The following is a 27,052-nucleotide window of genomic DNA, read 5'->3' as shown; positions in this document are numbered from 1 at the left end:
GATAGAGAGAGAGAGAGAGAGAGAGAGAGAGAGAGAGAGAGAGAGCTGAAATATATAGAGCACTTTGTGTCGTTGGTATGACAAAATGTTCAACACAAATGTAACATTCGGATACCACTATAGGCTGGTCTGAAGCTGTATATTATTCATACAGTATATTAAGGTTAAGGTTAAATATAAATTGCACAGAAGTGTTTGTTTTTGTATGCCCATATTTAACAGTAATTACACTTTTATTAATTACATCACAAACCGCAGCAATTAGACAAAAAAGCATTTGGGCTAGCCTATCCTCAAATGCATCATGACTTTTTACAACTTGGTTGCTCCCAGTCCCCAGCCTGGCCCCCTACGTGACAACGTATGGGTGTGAACAAGAATAATTTTCGAAGAATATTGCATAATGCTGACAACGTCACTGCCCCGAACTTTTGACGACAGATGCATCTCTGTCTATTACTGTTTTGAAGTTCGTCCTCAGTGCAGGTCAACAGGTAAGATGTTCAGAATTTTTCTATTTGTTTGGCCCTATGCAATTTAGCTAGCATTATATTATTGCGTATGATACTGCAAATTAGGCAATTTTGCACTAAAGGAACCCATAAGTAGGCAGGCTGTGTGTCTATATGGTCATTGACAGCTAGCCTACATTTCAAGTTCAGGAATGTTAAGATAAGAGTTTTGACTGTTATCTAAATAATATATAACAGCCAAATACATTTTATGTCGTGCTCCTCATTGTATCATCTCTAATTGCAAAACAAAAACAACAACAACAAAGATATAAAGAAAGCTATAAACAATACATAAAGAAGATAACCCTAAAACCATAGATGGACTACAGGAATGCACATAGCGTGTCACTTGAATGTGAATAAATGTAAACTGTGTTTGGTCGTTACTCCTCAAGCATTAGGGTCAATGGTTTAGTTCCCTGGGACGTTTGACCGAATAACGGACTCATAATGCTCAGCTGCTGTGGATCTAGATAGACTAACTTGGAGGTCAGATAACCTCATACCACAAGAAGAAACTACAGATCCTGAGAATTGTCTTCTTATCCCCTAACCGCAGACCAGCTGAGTAGCCATAGGGGTCCTCTATTCTTTACATGAAATGCTCGATCAAGACAAGGATTGGTTAGTTCCAAACAAAACAACCATTAAAACAATGAGTGCGGAAACCATTATTCTTATTCTTATTATTATAATCCGAAATGGCTGGCTTGGACTTTTTATTAATTAGGATTTAGAAACTAGTTTGGTCACTGTGACAGAAATAGTATAGGCCAAATATGTCTGTGTTTTGTCATCAAAAACGAAAAGACATCCACGTCTTCTCATGATATTCGATTTTTAAATACACTGACGCTCACTAATAATCGTCCACAGTCCCTGCGCAATGACGTCTTTTTGTCGGAATCTTGCTTCAGCACCTTGCAGAGCATGAAAAGCGCGCCTGCATAGACAAGATAAGCCGCGCCCGCAGGCGCACCTATTCCATCAACTCTCTTTATTTTCTTCAAACGTAAATAATGGGCCACACTGTTCACACATTTCGGAAACAATTTCAAATCACTAAAACCTTATATTGCTGAAAGTTTGATTCAAAGTGTGTTCCCCTCTCTCTTGAACATAGTATACATAGTATACAGTCCGTTTTAATTTCCCCTTTAAAATGTTAGGTTATGAAAGATTCTGGAAGATGGTGGCAATAGCATTACATAGGCTACTTCAGGACTATTGTACATTAGCCTACAGTGACTTTAAACTTACCTAAGCCTGTTGAAAAGTACTGTAGGTCTAAACTAGTGTAAATAGCATTTAGCATAGATACTACAACTATAACAAAGTGTCAAATCAAATCAAATCAAATCAAATTTATTTATATAGCCCTTCGTACATCAGCTGATATCTCAAAGTGCTGTACAGAAACCCAGCCTAAAACCCCAAACAGCAAGCAATGCAGGTGTAGAAGCACGGTGGCTAGGAAAAACTCCCTAGAAAGGCCAAAACCTAGGAAGAAACCTAGAGAGGAACCAGGCTATGTGGGGTGGCCAGTCCTCTTCTGGCTGTGCCGGGTGGAGATTATAACAGAACATGGCCAAGATGTTCAAATGTTCATAAATGACCAGCATGGTCGAATAATAATAAGGCAGAACAGTCAGGTGGAAGTTGAAACTGGAGCAGCAGCATGGCCAGGTGGACTGGGGACAGCAAGGAGTCATCATGTCAGGTAGTCCTGGGGCATGGTCCTAGGGCTCAGGTCAGTTGAAACTGGAACAGCAGCATGGCCAGGTGGACTGGGGACAGCAAGGAGTCATCATGTCAGGTAGTCCTGGAGCTCAGGTCCTAGGGCTCAGGTCCTCCGAGAGAGAGAAAGAAAGAGAGAAGGAGAGAATTAGAGAACGCACACTTAGATTCACACAGGACACCGAATAGGACAGGAGAAGTACTCCAGATATAACAAACTGACCCCAGCCCCGACACATAAACTACTGCAGCATAAATACTGGAGGCTGAGACAGGAGGGGTCAGGAGACACTGTGGCCCCATCCGAGGTCACCCCGGACAGGGCCAAACAGGAAGGATATAACCCCCACCCACTTTGCCAAAGCACAGCCCCCACACCACTAGAGGGATATCTTCAACCACCAACTTACCATCCTGAGACAAGGCTGAGTATAGCCCACAAAGATCTCCGCCACGGCACAACCCAAGGGGGGCGCCAACCCAGACAGGATGACCACAACAGTGAATCAACCCACTCAGGTGACGCACCCCCTCCAGGGACGGCATGAGAGAGCCCCAGTAAGCCAGTGACCCAGCCCCTGTAATAGGGTTAGAGGCAGAGAATCCCAGTGGAAAGAGGGGAACCGGCCAGGCAGAGACAGCAAGGGCGGTTCGTTGCTCCAGAGCCTTTCCGTTCACCTTCCCACTCCTGGGCCAGACTACACTCAATCATATGACCCACTGAAGAGATGAGTCTTCAGTAAAGACTTAAAGGTTGAGACCGAGTTTGCGTCTCTGACATGGGTAGGCAGACCGTTCCATAAAAATGGAGCTCTATAGGAGAAAGCCCTGCCTCCAGCTGTTTGCTTAGAAATTCTAGGGACAATTAGGAGGCCTGCGTCTTGTGACCGTAGCGTACGTGTAGGTATGTACGGCAGGACCAAATCAGAGAGATAGGTAGGAGCAAGCCCATGTAATGCTTTGTAGGTTAGCAGTAAAACCTTGAAATCAGCCCTTGCTTTGACAGGAAGCCAGTGTAGAGAGGCTAGCACTGGAGTAATATGATCAAATTTTTTGGTTCTAGTCAGGATTCTAGCAGCCGTATTTAGCACTAACTGAAGTTTATTTAGTGCTTTATCCGGGTAGCCGGAAAATAGAGCATTGCAGTAGTCTAACCTAGAAGTGACAAAAGCATGGATTAATTTTTCTGCATCATTTTTGGACAGAAAGTTTCTGATTTTTGCAATGTTACGTAGATGGAAAAAAGATGTCCTTGAAATGGTCTTGATATGTTCTTCAAAAGAGAGATCAGGGTCCAGAGTAACGCCGAGGTCCTTCACAGTTTTATTTGAGACGACTGTACAACCATTAAGATTAATTGTCAGATTCAACAGAATATCTCTTTGTTTCTTGGGACCTAGAACAAGCATCTCTGTTTTGTCCGAGTTTAATAGTAGAAAGTTTGCAGCCATCCACTTCCTTATGTCTGAAACACATGCTTCTAGCGAGGGCAATTTTGGGGCTTCACCATGTTTCATTGAAATGTACAGCTGTGTGTCATCCGCATAGCAGTGAAAGTTTACATTATGTTTTCGAATAACATCCCCAAGAGGTAAAATATATAGTGAGAACAATAGTGGTCCTAAAACGGAACCTTGAGGAACACCGAAATTTACAGTTGATTTGTCAGAGGACAAACCATTCACAGAGACAAACTGATATCTTTCCGACAGATAAGATCTAAACCAGGCCAGAACTTGTCCGTGTAGGCCAATTTGGGTTTCCAATCTCTCCAAAAGAATGTGGTGATCGATGGTATCAAAAGCGGCACTAAGGTCTAGGAGCACGAGGACAGATGCAGAGCCTCGGTCCGATGCCATTAAAATGTCATTTACTGTGTCAGAATTTTATGTTTTAAAGGTCTTATGTCCTATGTCTCATGTGTTGATCCAGATTCAAAACTGCTTCAAGAGCCATGGCCGCTTTCCTTCACCACTGCCCCTTCCTGAAGTCGGCCCCCAAGCCTGTTTTGCTGAAAACTGGGGCCGCCCTCCTCTCTATGGCCGACCGATGCCCCATGATCGCCCGCCAGATCACTGTTTGTGCCTCAATCCCCAAGGAGAGGAAGACAACCATCCATTCTACCCAGTCAGCAGGCATCCTGCCCCTGAGTGTGGACTCAAAGCGTCATTTTGCCCAATCAGCAACCCAGGTGGCTGTCTCCATGTCCAAGGGATGTCCCTTTGTCTCCAATCAGATTGGCATGGTAAGAGCGAGTCCTGAGGTTCAGGAGGACGTCCCGACGGAGTCTAACCCAGGTAAAGACAACACAATGGTAGTTTATTTGTTTATTTGGATCCTCATTGGCTTTTGCAGAAGCTGCAGCTACTGTTCATGGGGTCCACAAAAAAAACACAAAACATGACAAATAACAAAACACTGATACACTGATAGACAAGGGCAGACACACACAATTAAAATACAATGATATACAAACTATACAACTAAAAAATAATACAAACAATACAACAACAAAATAAAATAGTGTGTTAGAGTGTGTCTGTGTGTTTGTCTCCTCACGTTCCCTGCCGTTCCATGATATGTTTTTTAAAGAAGTTCATTTAAAGCAGTTAACTCAGATTAATACTTCAAGAGTTACGTTGAAAGCAAAAGGTTGTGTCTCAAATAGTCAAGGCCTGTCTTACCTCTTGTCTCACCTCATCTAACCTGGTCTAAACCTGTCTCACCTCACCTAACCTGGTCTAAACCTGTCTCACCTCACCTAACCTGGTCTAAACCTGTCTCACCTCACCTAACCTGGTCTATACCTGTCTCACCTAACCTGGTCTAAACCTGTCTCACCTCAGCTAACCTGGTCTAAACCTGTCTCACCTCATCTAACCTGGTCTAAACCTGTCTCACTTCATCTGTAGGCCGTCATTGTAAATAAGAATTTGACAAGAATAAGAATTTGTTCTTAACTGACTTGCCTAGATAAATAAAGGTTATAAATAAAAACATAAAAATCTCTCATCAACCCTCAAACAGGAAAGACTGGCATGCATGTTGTTGATGTTAGTTCTGTGTGTGCAGTTAAGGACAAGGTGTGCTGCTCTGTGTTGAGCCAGCTGCAGCTTTGCTAGATATTTCTATGCTGCACTTGACCCTATTACCGGACAGTAAAAAAAATGGTGTAAAAAAAAAAGATATTTTTATAACAGACATACCCTTCCCCATCTTCACAATAACCTTGTCAATATGACTTGACCATGATAATTGACCATCTACTGTTATACCTAGGAGTTTAGCTTCCAAAACTTGCTCAATGGACACACAAACACCAGTGCAAACACAGCAGACACACTTTGATAGACACAAACAACAAGTCCAAGTTCTAAACACTGAAAAAATGTACAGTTGCCACAAAAAAATATCAAAACCAGCATCACTGAAGACAAAGAAACAACCTGGGGTAAAAATGGACGAGCATAGCATAAATGAGAAATACTTTACAGTATAGTACAGACTGTTATACCCCTGCTCTCTGTCACAGGTATGAAAAGATCTCTTTTGAAGGAACTCGAGGACTCCGTCATGCCGAAGGTCCAAACCCCCAGAGTGTCCCACCTCCTGAAGGACAATATAGGTGAATCAGACCAGTGTGACTCGTTTGCATTGACTCAATCAGAGGAAAAGTTGCACTGTAGTTCTACAAGAAATTACATTGACATGATACAGTGCATAACAGAACTGTTTTCAGTCACACGTTATATTAAGTGGTCATTTGATACCAGTTTAATGATTATTGCATTGGCAGGTACTGTGTAAATACATTTACACAAGTTGCATTACATACAACTTATCTGTTTGCACAGCTTTTAAAGGGAAAGGATTACCAAGTATAGGCCTACTTACAATTGCGTAATCTCGTGCAGTAATTATGCACAGCGAAATGAGGTTTAAACGCAAGCAATTTGAGTTGATTTGTAAATGGGCTCCCGAGTGGCGCAGCAGTCTAAGGCACTGCATTTTGGTGCAAGAGGTGTCACTACAGTCCATGGTTTGAATCCAGGCTGTATCACATCTTGCTGTGATTGGGAGTCCCATAGGGCGGCGTACAATTGACCCAGTGTCGTCTGGGTTTGGCTGAGGTAGGCCGTCAATGTAAATAAGAATTTGCCACATTCAGGTATCACTACCGGTATGTAAAGTGGGACCCAATTTTCTTTGCATTCAATGGATACATGATGATTCATTCTTCATCATATTAAACAAGTTATTGGATCTAGAATCACATGTAACTTGAGAAACTATATGAATGTCTCTTGAATAATTTTAAGTCTTTCACAAAATAATTTGCTGACACTATTATACTTTTAACCCCTACAGTGGGCCCCAGTTTCGACTACGATGGCTTCTTCGACAGGACGATCTCCGAGAAGAAGAACGACCACACCTACCGCATCTTTAAGACAGTGAATCGGCGAGCTGACGTCTTTCCCTTTGCCGAAGACTACTCCATGGCCGGGCGGGAAGGCTCCCAGGTGTCTGTCTGGTGCAGTAACGACTACCTGGGCATGGGTAGCCACCCCCGGGTCCTCAACGGAATTCAGTAAGCCAGACATTAAGATTCTTTCTCAATTCATCTTTCCTTGATCCCTCACATCCTCTCTCCTCAAAGTGCATTGGAGAAGGGGAGGGAGTTTGAACCTTCTCTTCCAATATGGTTGAGAAGAAGGGGAGGCAATAGGATGCAAGGAATCACCGAAAGACAAATAGAGATTGAGCCCATGATGTAGTGCAAAAAGACCAAAGACTAAATTCAACCAAATCAATTCCTTAGATATTCAATTAGGTATTCTGCTTAAATGTATGGCTCATCATACTGCAGTACATTATATTCTTACGCTACCCCCAGAAGAAAAGCTTCGTCTAGAAACCAACCAGTTCAATGTTCATACTATATTAGAATGTTCAAGAAAGTTCAAGTACTATATTATAAAGTTCAAAGCAGTTGACCGTAGCAAGGGCTAAACTAAATATTGGACAAATTCACTGTATTCATGACAAAAATGTTCTGCATTAGACAAAAACATTACAAGTATGGTAATAAACCAAGCTCCTTGCCTATCAATTGAAAAAGGAAAAATCCGAATGCAAGATTAATGCTATTAACTTACAGAATAACTCAGTCACCTATGACCCAATTTTTGCAATCCAACTATTCACCTCATGAATTAAAATCTTATTTAGACAGCAGTTCTCTCCCAAAACTATCCTAACCAGAGCCTCTGTTTCTCAATTATCCTTTTACCCTTGAGGAAGTGTTTGCAGCAATTAAATCTATGCCTAATAATAAATTCCCAGGCCCAGACGGCTTCCCAGGTGAATTTCACAAGCAGTTCTGGCCAGAACCCTGTCCTATATTTACATGATAGATTACTTTTGTGTTAAGGGAATTTTGCCTTATTCTATGAATATACCAGTAGCTTCTATCAGTGTCTTGGTTAAAAGTGGGAAGGGCTCATTAGAATGCTCTTCTTTCAGACCGATAAGTTTGTTGAATTTTGATTCCGAAATGATAACTAAATTGATAGCCAGAGGTAGAGGCTCTATTACCCTTGCTTACCCCGATCAAATGGGATTTATAAAAAACTGGTATTCACCGGACAATGTTAGACGACTGTTTGATGTTATCAACCATTTAAATGAGCATAAGACTCCTCCTATATTGTTGTCATTAGATGCTGAGAAGGCGTTCAACAGAGTTGAATGGAATTTCCTATTCTCTGTTTTGCAAAAATTTCATATGGTTGCTAATTTCATCAAATGGGTCAAAGCGATTTATACCATTTCCAGAGCTATGGTCTCTACCAATGGTTTAAGGTCACAAGAATTTCCCCTGAGTAGAGGGACCCGGTGAGGCTGTCCTCTGTCTCCCCTTCTCTTAACCATGGCCGTAGAACCACTGGCAGAGTCCATACGTTCTAATGAGAGTACCATAGGTCCCCTTATTGCAGATCAGGAACATAAGCTATCTTTATATGCAGAATATATTGTATTGTATGTTGTCAATCCAGTGAACTCCTTCCACATATCGTTGATACTAATGCCTAATTTGGTAAATTCTCTGGATACATGGGGGAATAATAATTGTACTAGTTTATCTAAAAAACTCTGAAAATATAAATGTATTATGAAATTGTATCTGCTGCTATTTGTCAGCAAGTTTTAATGCTAACTACACATGAACTGCATTTTCTGATGATAATTGTACCCGCTGCTATTTGGTATTTGGTATATTTATACAATTAAAACCAATTTGTCCTTATAATTGTTATGGGGAAGAAAACAAAATATTCAAAACATACCTTCTTTGATGTGTTGGAGCTGAGGTAAGATGTGATGTTTGACTGTGATTCTTCTTGTATTATCTCAGGGATGCCCTGAAGAGGCATGGCGCAGGTGCCGGAGGTACCAGGAACATCTCTGGCACCAGTAACTTCCATGTGCTGCTGGAGAAAGAACTGTCCCAGCTCCACCAGAAAGACGGAGCTTTGGTCTTCTCATCCTGCTTCGTGGCCAACGACTCCACCCTCTTCACCCTGGCCAAAATGCTGCCAGGTTAGCCTAAACCCAGGGCCCTCCCGGGTCTCCCAGCTGAATGTCAAACATTGACAGAGGATGAGAGGTAGCATGATCCAGGATCTGTTTGTGCTATCTTGCTAACTTGTGACATTGACAATAGGAGCTGACAAGATAGCAAAACAGATCTGGGACCAGGCTAGATGAGAGGTAGCAATGAGAAGAATAGTCAATACTTATAGCATTTCATTCTAATCAGAACTTCAGCATTGCTTTCAAGGGCAATGTGGTTACATTAGTGGCACCAATCTATATTCCAAAATACGTTCTTTGTACTATAATGCACACACTCTATCACTTCTGGAAGACATAGAGTTCGAAGCTCATTCTGCCTTGTGGGCTCTCTGCTTTGAAATACAGGCTGTGAGATATACTCTGACATGGGGAACCACGCTTCAATGATCCAGGGCATAAGGAACAGCGGCGCCAAGCGCTTCATCTTCCGCCATAATGACAGCCAACACCTGGAGGAACTGCTGAGTGGCTCCGACCCCAAGACACCCAAAATCGTGGCCTTTGAGACCGTGCACTCCATGGATGGTAAGTGGCACGAAACGGGCTACACAGTCAGGTTGCATGTTAGTTCGTCTTTGGTTGTCTTTCATAACATATATTTTGCTAGGGGTTTGTGGTGGTTTAACATGTGATAAGCAAGCAGTATTATTCATTTGTTGCTAATATTTTATGTTACGTCCTCTCATATTAATATACTAAGTTCTAAAAACATAATATCCACGTCAGTGTTGATTTTGAGTGCTACACATTTCAGAATTCTGTATTGCTTAGTGCCTCAGTAATAATATCCACGGTCACTCAGTTATTTACAGTAAAAGGTCGTACATCCTATTTCATCTCACTCACTCTCAGGTGCTATATGTCCCCTGGAGGAACTATGTGATGTGGCCCATCGCTATGGGGCCTTGACGTTTGTTGATGAGGTCCATGCTGTGGGCCTGTATGGAGCCCATGGGGCCGGTGTGGGAGAGAGAGACAACATCATGCACAAGATTGACATTGTCTCTGGAACCTTGGGTAAGAAATAAACAGGTTTGATAAGAGTGTCTGTGTTTTATGGATTTGTTGTTGTTTTTATAAGTGTATTTTGTACCATGTTGTATTGCATTTTATTCTGTACTATTGGTGCTTCCTCTTGCCCATGGCTCACCTAAAAAAGAGATGAATATATCAATGGTAATCACCTGGTTTAATAAAATGTAAATCATTCAAATTAACAGATGTGTCTGCTGTAACAAGGACAGTTCTTGACTAGGCCAACGAGGGACACCAGTTGATTCCCACTTATTTCATTTGTTTTATTTCAAGGATCTAAAAAATCCTGGATTTGCTACCACAAACTGAAGTAGTAATATGTGTTTATGAACTAATTTAATTATACACACTTGCAGTGAAGCAGGTTCCATCATGGCTATAACCATTTAGTCTCTGTCTGTCTTAGCTTGTCTCAGAGCTAGGGAAATGCCCCTCACAGCAGAGATAGATTTGATTGAGCCAAGTGAGTCTCCCCTGGAAGAGGTCCCATTTAACGCCGGTCATTTATTAAATACATTTTTAATTCAACCTTTATTTAACTAGGCAAGTCAGTTAAGAACAAATTCTTATTTACAATGACAGCCTACCGGGGAACAGTGGGTTACTGCCTTGTTCAGGGGCAGAACAACAGATTTTTACCTTGTCAGCTCAAAGATTTGATCCAGCAACCATTCAATTACTAGCCCAACGCTCTAACCACTAGGCTACCTGCTGTCATCAAGCACAAACTGACATTTATATCGCTGACATCGCAGTAACAACTTTCATCATGCTCTGGTGTTGGCTAACGGAGGGAACGGCAGAGGCTGCAGGCCAGGGGATATACATATCAGCTGTGGAAGTGCTCCCACACACCCAGTCTGGTCATACTGATAAGTCTCTCTAGGAGCAGTTTCTGTGAAAAGTTGCATCTTATGCACAGATCTAAGGTCAGCTTACCTTCTTTCAATCCTAACCGTCACCATTTGAAGTTAGAACTCAATATTACTTCAGATCAGCGCTTATAAAGGCAACCTTAGATGACAAGGTGGTATTAAGTAAATCTAGTCTTAGCCCTACTTATTTCAGAGTATGTGGTTGTCAATCTAGCTAGGTCACATTGGGGTCACATTCAAACTTGATCAACACTATTTGAACAAGGAATACTCCATCGCTCCATCCAGTAATAGTGTACACTAACTCCAATAAGCATAATGGTTCATTGTGATTTGAGGTGTGTTTGTTATAATATATCTATAAGTTATAGATATTGTATATGCCTTTTATTGTATATACAGTACCAGTGAAAAGTGTGTACACACCTACTCATTCCAGGGTTTTTCTTTATTTGTACTATTTTCCCCAGTGTAGAATAATGAACTTTCAACAAGGCACACCTGTTAATTGAAATGCATTTCAGGTGACTACCTCATGAAGCTGGATGAGAGAATGCCAAGAGTGTGCAAAGCTGTCATCAAGGCAAAGGGTGGCTACTTTGAAGAATCTCAAATATAAAATATATTTTGATTTGTTTAACACTTTCGGTTACTACATGATTCCATATGTGTTATTTCATAGTGTTGATGTATTCACTATTATTCTACAATGTAGAAAATAGTAAAAGAGTAGAGTAGGTGTGAGTAGGCGTGTCCAAACTTATGACTGGCACTGTATACAAATCATTCCATTTGATAATTATTTCTTCTTCTGTTTCTTCTGTTTCTTCTTTTTCTGTTACTTCTTCTTCTTCTTCGCCATTGCTGCAGGTAAAGCCTTTGGCTGCGTGGGGGGCTACATTGCCAGTAGCGCTTCCCTGGTGGACACGGTGCGTTCCTTCGCTGCAGGTTTCATCTTCACTACTTCGCTGCCCCCCATGGTGCTGGCTGGGGCCCTGGAGTCTGTGAGAGTCCTGAAGAGCTCCGAGGGCCAGGCGCTGCGCAGGGCCCACCAGAGGAATGTCAAACACATGAGACAGCTGCTCCTAGAGAAGGGACTGCCTGTGGTCAACTGCCCCAGCCACATCATCCCAATAAAGGTACTGTAAGAGATTTACACTGCTACTACATCATTTGCGATGATAAGGAGACAGTACGAAGACGATTGGATATGTTGAGCAGAGAATTATGGGTACTGTAGTACATGTTCTATTGCTACTACAGCATTAAGGGCAGTGGATACCCTAGCTATGTCACTCCAGTTATGAGAGTTACTGTGTCATTACTAGGGCCCTGCCCTTTTCTCAGCTTCTTGTTTCTCTGGTAGTTTTGTCCTCCTGCACCAAGACATAGATAGTTCCTTCTACTGACACCTGTTAAACTTTTTAATTTTTTTTATCATCACATCTTGATAGTTGAATCATCTCAAATAATTATCTAGTTGCCACAAATTAAGCTTCTAAGCATGTGGATTGTCTGTGCACCTCTCATTTAACTGGGTCATTTCCATGACTAAAGGGATATAACATTTCTAGAGATGAATTATCTGACTTAATTGTCTGATGTGTTAATTATCTAATGAGTAAGAAGGTTGTGGAAGTGTCTGAAAAAGCCTGCAGTGACACCTTGAGTATAGTTGTAGGTCGAAGATGTCATAGTAGGCCAGGTAGTGGAGAAAAAGGCCCTAGTCATTACTACTGTGTGCAAGAGGTACTGTATCATACCAGCTTTGTTATTCCACAGGTATAAGACTTACTGGTATACCTACCCCAGAAACAACATGTAATCTATTATCAAAATATTTGACCACTCAAACTACCTCTGTAGCCTGAGTGCCAGTCTGTTTACTGTATGCTCTCTTGCAAACCCTTATTGTATTCCATAAGAAGTTGGCAATAGAGCAATGATGCAAGGATGTACTTGGAACCTGTTTGAGCACATACACTAAGTTCATTATCGAGGTGATAGACTGTATTTATGTGTGTGTGCATGCATTGTCATCTCTCAGGTTGGTAACGCGGAGCTCAACTCCAAGGTGTGTGACATCTTGCTGGAGCGACACAACATCTACGTCCAGGCCATCAATTACCCGACAGTAGCCCGAGGCGAGGAGCTGCTGCGTCTGGCTCCCTCCCCTCACCACAACCCTGCAATGATGGAGTACTTTGTGGGTGAGTGACCAAGCCACCTGCTGCTACTGCTCTGACAGGGTTTCCCGTAGAACTGGCCTGTGTTCAAGCATCTCCGAGTAGGAGTAATGATCTAGGATCAGTTCCCCCCCTGTCTGTATAATCATATACATTATGATCTAAAAGGCAAAACTGATCCTAAATCAGCTCTGAGACTCTTTGTGAATACATCCAGTGGTGTTCAACCCATTAATGGTTAATGGTCATATTTGACACATCAGGGGGTCCGGAGAAAGAAAACTTCAACTACCAATAGTATCCTTCCTTAGTGTATTCATAAAAATGTGATCCCTGAATAACCTCTGAATAATCTTAAAATAAGATACTCCAGCCAATACTACTAGCTGTGTTAGCCGTGACTCAAGTTTCTTTGTGTTTCACCCATTTCACTTTGATTGACAGAGAGGCTCGTGGAGGTGTGGCAAGAAACGGGGCTCCTTCTGAACGGGCCGGCGACTGTCTCCTGCACCTTCTGTGATCGCCCACTGCACTTTGACCTGATGAGTGAGTGGGAGAAATCCTACTTTGGCAACATGGAGCCTCAATACATCACTGTGTCCGCATAGTACAAAACTCCATTCATTATACATCATTATCATCACATCATTGCTCTTATTTCATACCAGGTTTCATTCAAACAACGTACATATTATGTAGACTACACATTTTAATCTTATCTCATTCAATATTTATTTTCTGTGTTTATCGTTTCTAAAGTAACTTGCTATCCCCAAAATATTTAAGATTACATTCATAATTCCGTGAACTAAAATGTGTGCCCCTTTCACATAGTGACTTAAAACGTAAAACCTGCACATGGGCACTTTCTAAAATAACAATTTAATCTCAAGGTGATATTTTGGATTGTATAGATTTCTGTATCAATTGTCTTGTGCTTTGGTCACCCGTAATAGTGAAAGACCACAATCATGAGTTGTCTCACTGAAATGTCATTGAAACTGAAAATATGAAATAGAATCACTATTCAACTTGAATGTAACAAATTGAATGTAAAAATAAAAATACTGCTGTAGAAGCGATTGGTTTATTACACAGGAATTCAAAAATACAAAAAAATAAATTGAAATAAAACAAAAAGTGTGTGTAGTTGCATCTTTTGAAAATAGTTTACCATCTTACTAGTTATGTAGTAAAATAGCTAAACGTAATTGCACAGCAATAATTTACGTTACTTGTTTGTTCCTTTGGCATTCTTTCAAACAAGCACCACATGGTAATATATGGTACCAGGTATCAATATTGTGTATTGTTCTTTGTAAGTTCTTTGTAAGTATTGTTCTTTGTAAGCACCAAGGGATACCCATTGTTTCCACGTCATTTTCTATTAAATACCAGGAGCAATATAAGTAACAGAATAGTCACATATGGACCTCGCTTTGTGCATGGGGGCATTGTCATGCTGAAACAGGATAGGGCCTTCCCCAAACTGTTGCCACAAAGTTGGAAGCACAGAATCGTCTAGAATGTCATTGTATGTTATAGCATTAAGATTTCCCTTAACTGGAACTAAGGGTTCTAGCCCAAACCATGAAAAACAGCCCCAGACCATTATTCCTCCTCCACTATGCATTGGGACAGGTAGCGTTCTCCTGGCATCCGCCAAACTCAGATTTGTCCGTCGTACTGTCAGATGGTGAAGCTTGATTCATTACTTCAGAGAAAGCGTTTCCATTGCTCCAGAGTCCAATAGCGGCGAGCTTTGGAGCACTCCATCCGACACTTGGCATTGCGCATGGTGATCCTAGGCTTGTGTGAGGCTGCTCGGCCATGGAAATCAATTTCATGAAGCTCCCAACAAACTGTTCTTGTGCTGACTTTGCTTCCAGAGGCAGTTTGGAACTCGGTTGTGAATGTTGCAACCGAAGAAGCGCCTCAATACTTGGCGGTCACATTCTGTGAGCTTGTGTGGCCTTCACGGCCGAGCCGTAGTTGCACCTAGACATTTCGAAATTCACAGTAACAGCACCTACAGTTGACTGGGGCAGCTCGAGCAGGGCAGAAATTTGAAGAACTGACTTGTTGAAAAGGTGGCATCCTATGACGGTGCCACATTGAAAGTCACAAGCCCGGCCTCCACACACTGCAGGGCCTTGCAACGATGGAGTGCCAGGGCCCGGGTGAAGTCATCGGGGGCAGGCCCCTCACAGGAGCACAGCAACAGGCTGCGGCCTCGCTGGCACAGGTCCTCGATCCAGATTTGCAGCTCCTCTGAGGCTCAGCAAGCAGCGTCAGAGGGGCCCCCATGGCTCTGGATGACCCAATCCAGGTCAGCCACGGCCTGTTCATGCAATTCAAGCTGGGTGAAGCAAGAGGCCCTTTGACACAGGTACTGTGGTTGGAGCTCGCCCGCCCCTCTCACAGCCACGGTCATGAGAGCAAGGGCACTCCCTGCTTCCTGGGCTGCTGCCTACAGTAACACAGACAGTTGTTTTAGTACGTATTATGATGAGAGTTGACTGTTTTGTCTCGTAATAAGAGTTAATTGTGTTTTCTTGTAGTAAGAGTTGATTGCTTTGTCTTGCAATAAGAGTTTATTACCATGTCTTGTAATAAGAGTTTATTGTTTTATTGTTCAAATTAATCAAAAAAGAGTATCCGCTGATGATAGATAAGTGATAGATAAGTGCCAATGATCCCACCTTTGGTCAGTAGTATATCCACATAGAGGCAATGCCATCTGGAGTCTCGGCAGTCTGTCCTCATCAGGGCTCCTCCAATTAGAAAGGCCTGTCGTAACGTTGTATTGATTAATGTGGCAACTGCTGCTCATCGAATGATTAACGGTTTATAATTACGTGATTAAATGAATCAGGTAATTATTAACTCATTAACCTTGGGCACCATGGGAAAGTTTGGGCTTTATTGAGTTTCTATTTCCCAAATTAACTCAAAGAATATCAGAATATCGATTTTACAACAGTCACTAATTGATTAATTTCCTCTACAGTCTCATTCTGAACGTCGCTTAATCCGGGAATCTGCACAAACCTGAGTCTCACTAAATAAGTCCGTACCACACCAATTGAGTTGATTATTTATTTACTAACAAGCTAAAATGATAATATAAGATATACATACACAAACACACATTTGAGGCTATTGATTAGAACTTAGTACAATGAAACAGGCCCCTAGCGGACCAACACAATATGACATGTGTTACCCAAAATGGGGATTTCGAAAGAGGGAGAAAGAGAGAGAGTGCACGAGAGAAAAACACACTTGGGTACATTTGTCAACTATGCTTATTTTAACCCTAACCTTGCCCCGAACTTCCGCTCTTATGGGTCAGAATAAAATGATGTAATTACGTGTTGAAGGTCTCCGATGGGGTTTCTCTTCGTGGACTCGGTTCCGACTTCTCTGATGATGGCTCGTCTTCGGTTACCGGGTGTAACTCTCTGTTTGTCCACACGATGTCAGTGTCCTTTCTATTAGGGGTCTGTTTCCTCGCCTTTGCTCTGAAAAGGGTTCTTCGGAGGACGGCTAATCAGCCGTGTAGATGGTTCCAGCGTGGGAATGAAAGCAGTGTAGCCACATGATTCCTTGGAGAGTGGTAACCGGGTGGTCCTGCTTGAATTCACCCTCTTAGACACAGCTACTCATCCGTAGCATAGATTATAAAAAGGTTCCTTTGTCTTCTTCAACCTCGTGTTGAATTTTGGGTTACAACTAATTCGAACCTTGGCTGCAGCTCGTGGTCACTTAGTCTGATGTTACTTCTTAACTCACATGTTTTATACCCTTGGGTCAGAAATGGGCGTTTCTGCCTTTAGGGCAAGTTCTCTGGGCGTAACTAGTTACGAGGCAAGGTCTGGATTTTACTCAGATCCAATTTAGACAACTAACTTCACATTTCATCTTTACAAAAACATTATCTTTGATCTGGACATTTTCCACACAACGTACAATATGCAAACATCAGGCATATCTTGTGAAAACTCTTCAAGTTACAATGTTTTCGTTATAACGTCGTCATTTAACTTTTAATAACATAACAAAAACGACATTCATTTTCATATTCCATCTATCGTCACTACTGGCTGACGGAACATATTATCCCAAAGTCCATTTATTGCATGTTACTGTTCAGAGGTAGGTTCTCCATAGGTCCATCATACATTCCCTCCCTCCATACTGACAGAACAAAAGGGATGTTGTCTGCTGCCTTAAGATTTACAATGAGCGGGAGTTGTCATAAAACTCCCCATTCCATACCTCTCGATCTCTCCCCCGCTGATGGGTGTGAGAGATATCTCTGTAGGATTATGGTCCACGGTAACCTGACCCGAAAAGGCCCGTCATGACAGGCCTCTCGGAGCTCTTCTTCCTGGCAGGTGGCGGCCTTAGTCGCCAGGATCTCCGTCAGATAGGTCCTGCAGTATTGCTGCAGCCAATCACAGACCAGTTTCCTGGTCTTGTCTATGAGCGACAGGATGTCTTTGGTGATGGCGTTGGCGCTTATTTGATGCTCGGACAGTATATCCTGAGTACATTCCTGGAAACCAAAGACATGTTTACAATCATGTTGAGATTGTTGGTTCCGTATTTCTGTGCTCCGTTTTATTTACTTAACAAATAAGGAACACTCAAAATGTGTACTTATAAATCATAACAATTTTTTATCAAAATACAGCTGTAGACAGAAGTCAAAGATCAAACATCACACATATAACTGATGTCTCTCATGAGTTCTGCCCCATAGGAAAAGTCCAAGTTGCTTTTATCCTGCTTGTAGTCAACCCCCTGTGATGTCACTGCATACGTCATTACCTGCTACTCCTCAGACCAAGCCCATGCAGCTATACACAGCTATACAACCTTGCAAAATATGCAATAGTTCCAGTGTTTTCTAAGGCCTCAGCAGTAAATGTCTACTCCCCCAAGTTGATTTCTGACTAGCCTCTTATCTCTTCTACTCCCCCGCAGGGCTTTATGTTTATCTTTGAAATGCTTTCTCACAGACCATTTTCTTTATGAGGCAGAGACTTAGAAAAGACTGTGGAACAATTCTAAAACTTTACAATGAATATATGTATTGTTAATCTGTAGTCTAGGACCCTATAAATGTAGTGGAGGAGGGGTCCCATAGCCCCTCCCCTTCTATTAATACAACATATTATAATAAATTATTATAATACATCAAACATTTGGTGCCACCCCTATCATGACCTCAATTTGACCCATCTAGATCATGTGTCAATGAGAAGCTGTCTATGTGGATATAGCAGCCTTAAAACAATTGCTTTCATTCTGATTCTAATTCTAAGTTCGTATTAGCACTGCATGTACAGTCAGATAACAATCTCCCATTTTTGGGTCCTAGTACCTTCTGCTGGTTTATTATGCGGGAGGTGAAGCCTCGTCCACAGAGGGCCTGTACATGGTCATGGTCAACAGAGGCCATGATGGCGATGAACAGATAGGCCACAGGTTCCCTCAGTGCGCTCTCGTCTCATGTGCAGTGGCCCTGCAGCAGCAGCCGGTCCTTGGGAGACACCAAGGCCAGCAGAGGGTGCAAGCAGCTTGTATCGCCACACTGGATCAGCTTCTTCAGCAGCCGGAGAGAGAACAGAATAGAAAGGTCCTGAACACAGAGTCGATAACAGCTTATTAGTTTATCATGGCACATTTGGGAGAAGTAGTCAAAGATTTCAACATTTTCCATTCTGGACAGCTGAAAACACTTGTCAGGTGTGAATTGATAAACACTTAAATCATTTGAATACATGTTGCATAGGGCCAGGTCAACTGGGTGTAGCTGATGCACAATAGGTGACTATCAGTATGAAAGGCATTTTTGTTGTCATAATGCTTTCGTATCTTCTCCTAACAAGTGTTCCAACGGCATCTTATAGAAGCCACGGTAGGTCATTCTTATCAAACAACATCAAAATGTGCCAATCACAAACCAGTTTCCTGGTCTTGTCTTTGAGCGACAGGATGTCTTTGGTGACGGCGTTGTCATCATAGAGGGAGCCATGGTGCAGTTATAGCAAGGCGAGGTGGGCCAGGATGGGTGCTCATGGGGTGGTTGGCCCGATGGCCAGTAGCAGACGATAGGCCTCCTTCACCCGGCCAAGCTGGTACAGTGCATCGGTCACCAGGATCTGAGGAGCGTCGGCACACATAGAGAGACACAGCCATGATTCAATCAGGATATCAACTGATACTGAAATGTCATTCATGAATTGAAAAACTTTACTGAAAGTCACGAGTAAAATAAAATCCAAGTCTAATTGAAAATACGCATCAAATTGATACAAAACGGAGTTTAAGAACGATTATAAAAGAGAATTCTGGTACTGTTCAAAGAATAGCCACCTCGTAGGTTAGGCTATAGCTAATTCACGGTGCAGCCTATTTTATGAGATATTTTACAATAAAGTGCTCTATGTGTGTAACATACAGAAACAAATGCGCTAACAAATGGGCTGTAGCGGCTCACTCTTCTGGTGCTCTTGGTGTTCCAGGGGGCTGAGGCTGGAGCTGTGATCTCCAGTCCACTTCCAGCATGACCCTGACCTGCTCCAACATCAGCCCACAGCAGTTCCAGGGAACCAGGCATCGTACGGTCAGTGCCGTGTCTTGGGGCTGCAGCCGACTCGCTGTCACATAGTCCAGGGCTGTGAGGTAGTGCACGCCCCCAATGAGGCGCAGGCCCCTGCCGCACAGCGCCCTCACACAGCTGGACAGGTGGAGAGCGTTGTGCTTGATCACCGCCTGGAAGTACACTAAGGCCCCCTTGTGGTTGTCGTAGAGAAGATGGGCATAGCTGCGCAGAACCTGTACTATGTTCTGGTAGTTCTGCTGGTCTACTGGTCAAGAGAGTGGCTCTTCTTTCTGCTGGCATCCCCTGAGCCACCTTGCCTGTACCTGACTTTGGCCATGATTGTGAATGATCCTGCAGGGCTACAGAATACACATCTGCGCTCTCTTCGAACCTGTCGTACGAAAATCAGTCTGCTGCTTGCAGCTCTTGCACTTCCGTGTCCCCTGGGGAAACAGCCATTAAAAACTCAAGGAATTCAGAGGCAGTTGCTGGCACGATGTCGCCGGCCTCACTTGCTCTTTCCCCAGACCTAATTTCAGCAGTATGTAAGGAATGTTTTTGCAACATCTGCTCATAGAATGTCTTCACTATCTTGGGCAAGTGCTGAGCTTGTCTGCTATTGGCCAGTTTTACAGTCTCCGATTTATTGTCTTGGAAAGCCCTGCGACAAAGCCTAGGGCCTTTGGGACTGTGGAGGTCTGAGAGCAAGTAGGTAAGGGCCCTAGTCAGCTCCAAAACCAGATGAGTGGAACCCTGTGAGAGGGGATTTTGCTTTTCTTCGAGGGTAGCCGAGCAAACATACAAAACTTTTGACTCAATTTTGAAAAAAGAGGCAAACATTGTTGGGGCTCAGCGTTGATAGGAAAACAGCTGCCAGGCCTTTGTTGAGGCCCTCCATTGAGGCCTGGTTCTCCCCATGACCATCGAGCCAGATCTCCAGAATGGAGATCACCCTAGCTAACCTGGACCCCCCCTGTTATCGCATATGACCCATGGTGGATCCAGAATGGCTCCTGAAGGCATAAGTATAAAAAGCAGTTGCCCTCCCCAATTCTCCAGTCTCTAGGAGCTTGTCACCTTCTCGGCACAGGTCTTTCACTCCAGTGTCAGCAGCTCCCACACTGTATGTTTAAGTTGGAATGAATGATAACGCACACTGTATTGACGTCAGATTACTGAGATATACACTATATATTCACAAGTATGTGGACATCCCTTGAAATTAGTGGATTCAACTTTTTCAGCTACACCCATTGCTGACAGGTATCTCCATAGACATAAATTGACAGTAGAATGGCCCATACTGAAGAGTCTCTACCTGCACATGACCATCTGATCATTTATCACTCCAGTGTTAATCTGCAAAATTGTAATTATCTGCCTACCTCCTCATGCCTTTTGCACACAATGTATATAGACTATTTTTTCTTTCTACTGTGTTATTGACTTGTTTATTGTTTACTCCATGTGTAACTCTGTGTTGTTGTCTGTTCACACTGCTATGCTTTATCATGGCCAGGTCGCAGTTGTAAATGAGAACTTGTTCTCAACTAGCCTAAATAAAATGTTAAACTAGTTAAATAAAGGTGAACATTTTCCTCCCTCATGATGCCATCTATTTTGTGAAGTGCACCAGTCCCTCCTGCAGCAAAACACCCCCACAACGTGATGCTGCCACCACCACCGTGCTTCATGGTTGGGATGGTGTTCTTCGGCTTGCAAGCCTCCCCCTTTTTCCTCCAAACATAACGATGGTCATGATGGCCAAACAGTTCTATTTTTGTTTCATCAGACCAGAGGACATTTCTCCAAAAAGTACAATCAATACTTTTGTACCTGTTTCCTCCAGCATCTTCACAAGGTCCATTGCTGTTGTTCTGGGATTGATTTGCACTTTTAGCACCAAAGTACGTTCATCTCTAGGAGACAGAACGTGTCTCCTTCCTGAGTGGTATGACGGCTGCGTGGTAACATGGTGTTTATACTTGCTTACTATTGTTTGTACAGATGAACGTGGTACCTTCAGGCGTTTGGAAATTGCTCCCAAGGATGAACCATTTTTTTTTACAAGGTTTTGGCTGATTTCTTTTGATTTTCCCATGATGTCAAGCAAAGAGTCACTGAGTTTGAAGGTAGGCCTTGAAACACTTCCACGGGTACACCTCCAATTGACTCAAATTATGTCAATTAGCCTATCAGAAGCTTTTAAAGCCATGACATAATTTCCTGGAATATTCCAAGCTGTTTGTAGGCACAGTCAACTTAGTGTTTGTAAACTTCTGACCCACTGGAATTGTGATACAGTGAGTTATAAGTGAAATAATCTGTCTGTAAACAATCGTTGGAAAAATTACTTTTGTCATGCACAAAGTAGATGTCCAGACCAACTTGCCGAAACTATACTTTGTTAACAAGACATTTGTGGAGTGGTTGAAAAATGAGTTTTAATGACTTCAACCTAAGTGTGTGTAAACTTTCAACTTTAACTGTATGTCATGGGACACTGTACAGATTCTGCAAAGAGAGAAAAAGCTACTGGAGAAGGGGTCTAGAGAGCTTCCTCATGAAGGCTACCGTGGAAACAGGGTCTTCATGGATGAGCAGGAGTAGAAGTTGTCAGAGTATCTCTTGAGGGCAGCTGATTTATATTATGGATTGTCTCCCCATGAGGTAAGCACATGATAGGGAGGAGTAAGTCATTGCAGAGTTAGCAGTTAATGTTGGTGGCAATTACAGTCGAGAGGTTGTATCTATGTAAATTATTAATGTAAAGTATTAATTGGGGTAAGTATTGAACATATTTTATTATATTGTTACAGGTCCAGGAAATTTGGTTCAGACTGGTTCTCGTCTTACATAAAGCGGCACCCTACTCTGAAGCAACTAGTTGGACACGGAGCACAAGTTTCAACAGAACATGTGGAAGAGTTTTTCAGCAAACTAGGAGAGGTGATAAATAACTACAGCTTTGATGGCAATGACATATGGAATGTTGATGAGACCGGAATAACCAAAATGCAAACATATGATAAAGTGGATGCGAAACGTGATATCAAACCGTTTGGAGCAATCACCTCAGCAGAAAGGGGTACACTAGTGTCAATGGCATGTGCTATAAATGCAATAGGAAACTCAATCCCCCCCAACTTTTGTTTTCCTACGCAAAAGGCCACTTTGTATGGAATGAACCAATTGGATGTGTTGGAAGTGGAAATGGATCCAGCTGGATGCAGGAAGATGACTTCTTCATTTTCCTTGAACACGCAAAACATACCAAGGTCCAAGCCTGGAAAGGAAGGAGGTCCTTCACCTTGACAACCACAGCTCACACCTGTCAATCAGCTCCATTGACTTCTGTAGGCGCTCTGGCATAGTCTTGCTTTCTTTCCCCCAACACCGTTCACACAAGCTCCAGCCCCTGGACAGGAATGTGTACGGGCCATTGAAAAAAATGATGAACTCTGCCAGTGATGCCTGGATGAGGGTGAACTCCGGAAAGGCCATGACCATATATGACATTCCAGAACTTCCAGGTGCCACAACACCCACCAATATACAGGCCGGGTTCAGGTTCACTGGTATTTGGCCATACAACCTTGATATATTTCAGGAATGTGACTTTGCACCCTCACTTGTCACTGATCATCCTGCTCCAGCTGACACAATGGCTTTGCCAGCTGCCTCCCAGGTCACCTCTTCAGCCACCTCTCAGGCCACTGTGCCCAATACTGTCCAGCCCACCTCTCCAGCTGCCTCCCAGGCCTCCTATCCAGCTGCCTTCCAGGCCACCTCTCCAACTACCTCCCAGGCCACCTCAAGCTGCCTTCCAGGCCATCTCTCCAACTGCCTTCCAGGCCACTCCTCCAGCCACTTCACAGGGCACCTTCCTACATGTATCAGGTTGTTGATGAGAAACACCTGATTACTCTTCTAATTTCAACCCAGTTGATATACGGACAAAATTAGGGCTCAGGAAAAGGGGTAGGAAGAGGAGAAAAGCTGTGATTTTGACGAATACACCCATCAAGCAGGCACTGAAAGAAGAGCATAGAACACACACACACACACAACAAACGTTCAGGTGTTTAGTTTAGCCTAGTTGTTGTTTCGTTAAGAAAGACCATTTAGCGGAGGGTAAAATAATAAACATTTTATTATTTATATTTATTATTATTTCTGCCAAACAAAATGTTGAACATGGCAATGTTGCACTCACGGTCTCAATAAAGGCATTCAATAATTAGTTGCATGTCCTGATTCATGCACTTTTTCAATCTGTTACAATTCACCCAAAGCACTGTTACAACTAAACCAGACCATGGAGTAAAATTGTAACACTTCACTCCTTGTATTTAAGACAACACCATGCATTTGCAGTTTGATTTACATATATCTTATGGAGTCACATAAGGTGGCGCACAATTGGCCCAGCTTTGCCCGGGGTAGGCCGTCACTTTAAATAAGAATTTGTTCTTAACTGCCTTGTCTGGTTAAAGAAATACAACATTTAAAAGGAAATGACAGTTTATTGAACAAAGTGAAAGGACGCTTCATGGTCCCCTCCTTCCTCATTGGGGAGCAGGAGATGAGATCTTCCTCTGGTGGTGGTGTTAGAGATGAGTCTCTGTGGGCTACAGCACGACTCAGTTAACCATTGAGATTTGGTTGTTGAGTGTCAGTGGTCATAATGTCGATCTAGGCTACATCTATTCTACATCTATCTGTGCATATATCCCAAATGACACCCTATTCCATTTGTAGTGCACTACTTCTGACATAGGGCTCTGGTCAAAAGTAGAGCACTAGACAGAGAATAGGGTACAATTTGAGATGCATACATCTCTCTATTTGGCTCTGTTTAAAAATGGTACCTGGACTTCTCAGGGGACTCCTCTGGACCACTTCCCTCAATCTTCTAAATGTATTCAGACATTTTCAGAATGGAGTAGTCTGATTATAAACAAATGTATCTTAGTTCCACAACTGAAATGAAATATTCATGCATTTTCAGGTTATACAGAAATATGCCTAGCTAATATTATTGCCTAACTTTTCTTTGACGTCCTTGTGGGTGTTCATCTTCAAAGTGCGCTGTTAGCAACACTTGAAGAGGGAGCTGCAAACGCAGGCGAAACTGTAGTTTATAAAAAGCCTTTAAAACTCTTGCGGCAACAGGGGCGGTACGTGTGGCAAGCGAAGCGGCAGAGAAAAATTGCCCACGGCGTTACATAGAAACCAATGGAGGCCCCTGCATTTTCCTTGTTGATTATTGATTCCTTTAGGCTCTGTGACTGACTTTTCCTCACGATGTCTGAGCGGGCGTCCTGGCTGAAGTGACAGACCGACTGACTGACTGTGATGAACCACTTACTTAAGAACTCCTGCTATTCATGTTCATTTGACATTATGTGGACCAGATTACGTCATAAGTGTAAAAAACATGCCTGATGCAATGACGCTTGCATGTTGGCACCAAAGGGGACAAAGATGTTCAATTTCTATCCTTGCTATGGTTTTCTACCCTTTCTGATTCAAAACAAGAGACAATAGGCCTACAAGTCATGACAGAATGCATGACAGTTCTTCTGTGTGATTCAGTTATTCTGCACGGATTCAGCAGTAGTATATATACATCTTTGCAGTTTGGGCAAATACTCCCATCTTGTGGCTACAATGAAACAGCACAGTCAGTTACATTTGTAATTCAACTTCAGTTTATTAGTGATGCATACAGCAATTAAGCATATAATTATTTTACCTTGAGTACCATAGTGCTGTACATATATTTAAAGCTAGAATCCTTAGTTGCTACATCCATAATGGACTTATAAATTAATGATATATACCCATTGATTCTTGAACAATGTAACTTATGCCTCATGAGTTTAGTTCAACTGGTGTACCCCATCAGAAACGGAAATATAAACTTGTTTTACTCCAATGTTTGTAAACAATGTAAATGTAAACAAACACTATAGCCTCTAAACATGGTTAAAAGTATAATTCTGATATCATTGATGGTCAGTCCTTGCATCCGTGGCCTAGCGGTTAGGAGCAGGATAGTAACCGGAAGGTCGCTGGTTCAAATCCCTGAGCCGGTAAGGTGTAAAAATCTGCCGTTTTGCCCTTGAGCAAGGCAGTTAACTCCCAACAACAACTGCTCCCGATGACATTGATTAAGGCAGCCCCCACACCGTGCTGAAGACTCATTTGCATTCAGTTGTGCAAAGAACTAGGTATCTTTCCCGATGAATCTGAGAGTGGTTATATTTCTCCAGGCCCATCTCTCAGCTTTTTACCAAAACACTTTGTTATTGTTTCAATTAAGGACTCTAGCTTTAATCAAATGTCTGCTGTAATTGAGAATAATACAAATAAAGTAAAATATCATGCCCTACAGGGTTTGGAATTGTTTAAAAAATATTCACTTTTATTACTCTATGTAGCAATATGCAGTACAAATCTTTCTCTGACAATTAACATACTTATCACCAGAAATGGGTAAACACATTTAAAAAAAATACCAGAACATTACTGATAACATATAAATTCTCAAATCAAATATATATACTGTATATAAACAGAAAAGGGATAGTGTGCTTGTCGGCATGCTGCCTTATGTTAGCAGTGTGTTCTCGGTGTTGTTTTATTAAAACGTTTCACCTGCTCCTGCTTCCGACTCACTGGCCCATCATTATAACGATCCTCCTCTGATACAGTCTTCACCAAGGTTACATAATAGCTGACACATTATCACCCCAAACAATCTCATTTCTATAAGATACTAAATTGTTCCACTGCTTGATTCACAGTTTTTGGGGGGATTGCAATGGTCCTCTTGATTGGTCTTGTGATGCTGCTATGATGTCATTATTTGGGGCGGCAGGTAGCCTAGTGGTAAGAGCATTGGATTTATAACCGAAAGGTTGCAAGATCTAATCCCCGAGCTGACAAGGTACAAATCTGTCGTTTTGGCCCTGAACAAGGCAGTTAACCCACTGTTCCTAGGCCGTCATTGAAAATAAGAATTTGTTCTTAACTGACTTAGGCAAATAAATGTGATGTTTATTTCTATGGCTCTGATCCAATGACTGTATATCCATAGAGATTAGTATAATCACTAATCACTAATTCTGTGTATAGGTCTGACCTATGTGTACTTAGTATTAATTCCAGTCATAGCATTGTTGAACACTAATTTCTGATTGGCATTCTAGAGCATGCATTATTTCCCTTTATACAACAAGTGGGTCTAATCCTGAATGCTGATAGGTTAAAAGCGCATTCCATCCTGTGTCTATTCCACAAGTTACCACCGGCTAAATCTATGACGTTAAAATGCCTATTTACTCTGTTCCATCTGGCAATCTACTGTCTCATCAGCCCAGGCAGGGAAGTTAAACTTAAAAAGCATCTAGACATTATCTCAAATTTCTTTTAGACTAACAT

General features: G+C 42.3%; 1 protein-coding gene across 1 annotated transcript; it reads left to right on the top strand.

The window, feature by feature from the left end:
- Window positions 1-381: 381 nt before the first annotated feature.
- Window positions 382-14,065, top strand: alas2 (aminolevulinate, delta-, synthase 2). Its single transcript, XM_024375489.2, has 10 exons — window positions 382-494; window positions 4,185-4,549; window positions 5,785-5,877; window positions 6,621-6,843; window positions 8,671-8,855; window positions 9,237-9,416; window positions 9,744-9,908; window positions 11,672-11,940; window positions 12,849-13,011; window positions 13,432-14,065. The coding sequence occupies exons 2-10, from the start codon at window positions 4,207-4,209 to the stop codon at window positions 13,593-13,595; spliced, it is 1,785 nt and encodes a 594-aa protein (XP_024231257.1). The 5' UTR covers window positions 382-494; window positions 4,185-4,206; the 3' UTR covers window positions 13,596-14,065.
- The last annotated feature ends 12,987 nt before the right edge of the window (window positions 14,066-27,052 follow it).

Source organism: Oncorhynchus tshawytscha, linkage group LG16 (genome assembly GCF_018296145.1).
Source record: "Oncorhynchus tshawytscha isolate Ot180627B linkage group LG16, Otsh_v2.0, whole genome shotgun sequence".
Lineage (NCBI taxonomy): Eukaryota > Metazoa > Chordata > Actinopteri > Salmoniformes > Salmonidae > Oncorhynchus > Oncorhynchus tshawytscha.
Note: the sequence above shows the minus strand (reverse complement) of the source record. Positions and strands in the feature narration are given on the sequence as shown.

Bases quoted from the DNA above. Each gene is read 5' to 3' on its own strand.
- alas2 (XM_024375489.2), top strand. From the start codon at position 4,207: ATGGCCGCTTTCCTTCACCACTGCCCCTTCCTGAAGTCGGCCCCCAAG. The intron at 4,550-5,784 runs GTAAAGACAACA...TCTCTGTCACAG, and splicing joins CCCGACGGAGTCTAACCCAG to GTATGAAAAGATCTCTTTTG. The intron at 8,856-9,236 runs GTTAGCCTAAAC...TTTGAAATACAG, and splicing joins CCTGGCCAAAATGCTGCCAG to GCTGTGAGATATACTCTGAC.